General features: G+C 48.2%; 1 protein-coding gene across 1 annotated transcript; it reads left to right on the top strand.

The window, feature by feature from the left end:
- The first annotated feature begins 709 nt into the window (after positions 1 to 709).
- On the top strand, positions 710 to 3,203 carry CKS2 (CDC28 protein kinase regulatory subunit 2). Its single transcript, XM_050987257.1, has 3 exons — positions 710 to 907; positions 1,716 to 1,843; positions 2,767 to 3,203. Exons 1-3 carry the CDS (start codon positions 849 to 851, stop codon positions 2,817 to 2,819), a joined length of 240 nt encoding a protein of 79 aa, XP_050843214.1. The 5' UTR covers positions 710 to 848; the 3' UTR covers positions 2,820 to 3,203.

The following is a 3,203-nucleotide window of genomic DNA, read 5'->3' as shown; positions in this document are numbered from 1 at the left end:
TTCGATGGTTTGTTTCTCTGCGTAAGGATGTCTGTAACATCCTTAATGCTGAAATTGCTGTAACTGAAATGCTGTCCGCAGTTCCCATCCTGCTCTCGGCACACCTGCACCCCGCGTTTTATCTGGTTTCACTCTGAGCAAATACGACCGACGGTGCGGCCATTCCTGACAGCTGCACCCCAGGACACCACGGGCTTATAGCAGCTACCCGGCAGACAGGGGACAGCACCATTATAAAGTGAACACGAGCCTCAGTTAAAAGGACGAACGCATCACTGTTTCGCTACCCTGAAATAAACAGGCGCCCAAAACACCGGGGACTGGATCGAGCTGGGCCCCGCCAAAACGAGAAGGGTAAGGTAAGGTAAGGCCGGGCTGCGCAATGCAGGGGCGCAGACGCCGGGCTGACCTGCGCATGTGCGACCTGGGCGTAGCGGCCCCACCCCGGCCGCCCCGCCGTGGCTGGAAGGGCCCGCGCCCGCCCCGGCCGCCGCTGGCCAATCAGCCGAGCCCGTGCCCCTTCCCCCGCCAGGCCCGCCTCCCCGCTTTGGGCCCGCGCCGCCGCTCTGGCCGACGGCCACCGCCCGTTACGTAACGCTCCCCCGCCCGCCGGAGCCGCCGGGGATTGGTTGGTAGCGGCGAGCGCGCGAGTCACGCGGAGGGGCGCGGGTGGGGCGCGGCGGCGCGGCACGCGATTGGCCGGCCCCGGCGAGAGCCAATAGGAGCCGAGCCGCTGGATTCAAACGGTGCGGGGCGCGGAAGGGGGCAGTTAGTGCGCGAGGCGTCCGTGAGGGAGGAAACTTAGGTCGCTGTTCGTACCGCTGTTCCAGCCCGTGCTGCCGCCCGCCATGGCCCACAAGCAGATCTATTATTCCGATAAGTACTCTGACGAGCAGTACGAGTACCGGTAAGAAGCTGTAGGAGAGTGCGGGAGGGCCAGCTGGAGGGATTAGGAAGAGCTGTTCCGCAAGAGGATAGTTCGGCCGGGCGCGCCTCTGCTGAGGTGTGCGGGCCGCTCTCAGGGAATGAGGGGGCTCCGCCGGGAGAGTGGATCCAGAGAGGGCGCAAGGCCAGAGGAAAGGGGCTTTACCGAGTCATGGCGGGTTTCCGCGTGGCTTTGGACTGGCGGGACGAAGGGGATGGGTGACCAAATGCTGTTATCGGTTGGCGCAGAGTGCTCGGTGAGCGCCCGGACAAGCCCCGGACACAGGGTGATGGCGGAGGGGCGGTACCCGCTGCGCCAACTCCAGGGAAAGGGTTGTGGCAGAGCTTGGGATGGGGCAGCGTCGTCCCCTGCCGACGGGGAACTGTTCAAAGTTTACCTCTTCTAGACTTGAAATCGGTATTACAAATACTTAAGAAGTCCAAAGTTCTTATTTTTGAAGTAGCTGATATATCAGCCTGTTGCCAGGAGCACATGCTTCTCTGAGCGTATAGTCATAGGAGTGTGAAGGAGTCTAAATCTCATCTAGAAGACAGTCTGGCTTCCAGTGTGCAGTTGCTTTACAGATGTAACGTTTAATAGTCGTAAGGGATTTTCAACTGTGTTCCGGGACGGGTTTCATAATAAAATTCATGCCAAGATTCAGTACTCCTGTTTTCTCTATAGGCCAAGTGAGTATTCTTAACGTGGTAACTGTCTTTCAGTGAAGATATCTTCCAATTTTCTAGTGTATAGTATTTTTTGTGTGTGTTTAATAATTAAACCTCTACAGACATGTGATGCTGCCACGAGAACTTTCAAAACAAGTGCCAAAATCTCATCTGATGTCTGAAGAAGAGTGGAGACGACTTGGTGTTCAGCAGAGTCTTGGCTGGGTTCACTATATGATCCATGAGCCAGGTGAGCACATCTGAACAGAATTAGGCAAATGGAAAAGTCAAATATCAGACTGGAGATTGTTTCTAACTCTTCCCTTAGAAACAGGCTTTTCTGAGTTCTTAAATAACATGAGTATGCAGTGATTGAACCAAAGTTAATATAGCAGCATATCTTTAAATCATAAAGCTGACACACCTACTTTTTTTGTACAACAGCTTAATAGATGCTCGTATAGACAAGGTACTGTATTAATCCTCTGAGAATTCTGGAGGATAGTATTAACTCTAGCTGTAGAGCCTCCTGAAAAATCAGTATTTCAGTTGAAGGGGTGCTAAGGCCCTTATTAACTAGGATGTTGGTAATGCAGGAACAGCCATTCCAGGCTTGTGCCATTGACAAGGCTGACTAAAAAGTAACAGGCTGATTGATAAATTGCAGCAACATGGAGTTCCAAGTTTTTGAAGAATCAGGTGAAGAAATTAGCATAGCCTTCCAGAGTTTCCCTTATTTGGGTACCTTTGATATTTTAGACTTTTTTGGAGGCATTTAAAATTAAGAAGATTGCTAATAATGGGAGCAGCTGTATTAGCCAAGGTGGATTTTGTGGGTGTTTAACATGTGCCTAACAGACAGCATCTGCATTTTGTTAGTCTAAGTTACAGTAACAGTGTTTATCAAATAGCCTAATGTAAAGAGACATTATAAAATACTCTGGATTTTCCCAGCACTTCCCTCCTGTAAGGATCTTAAGTTTATCATACTGCCAGCATAAAAATAAAAACTTACCTGTTCTAAGAGTACTGCATACTTGGTCTGTTATATTACATGTGGGGGCTTTCTAATTATTTATTTGAAACTAAGCCTCAACTATTGTTAAAGATTAAAGAAATCCCTTTAATCAAGATTTGTACAAACTCACACTTTGTTCAATTTTTTTTCTGCAGAACCACATATTCTGCTCTTCAGAAGACCACTTCCAAAGGATGAGCAGAAATAAGCCGTGGCCTTTTGAATCTTCTGGAACTATGTATATGAGTGTATATATGTTGGTAGTATTCAGTGAATACTTTTAAATTTACAAAACATACATCCAAACCTGTGCATGAGCTGTATTATTCACAGCAACAAAGCTCAGTCAAATGCAATTCCAAGCAGGCTGCTATGATGTTCAAAGAGTGATGACTTTATCTTTTACTGTTAATGTAAGTGCCTCTGTGACTTAAATTGTGTTGTTTGTGCTGCATATTCTGATTAACTCATCACTTGTTAGTGTTCTGTAACTTTTGCACTCAAATTTTTTGCTGTAGTGTAGTATGTTCAAATCCAGTAGTTAAATTGTTCAGTAGTAAGGATGCTTAAGAAATAAACTTCTTGAATGAAA

The sequence above is a fragment of the Serinus canaria genome, chromosome Z (assembly GCF_022539315.1).
Source record: "Serinus canaria isolate serCan28SL12 chromosome Z, serCan2020, whole genome shotgun sequence".
Lineage (NCBI taxonomy): Eukaryota > Metazoa > Chordata > Aves > Passeriformes > Fringillidae > Serinus > Serinus canaria.
Note: the sequence above shows the minus strand (reverse complement) of the source record. Positions and strands in the feature narration are given on the sequence as shown.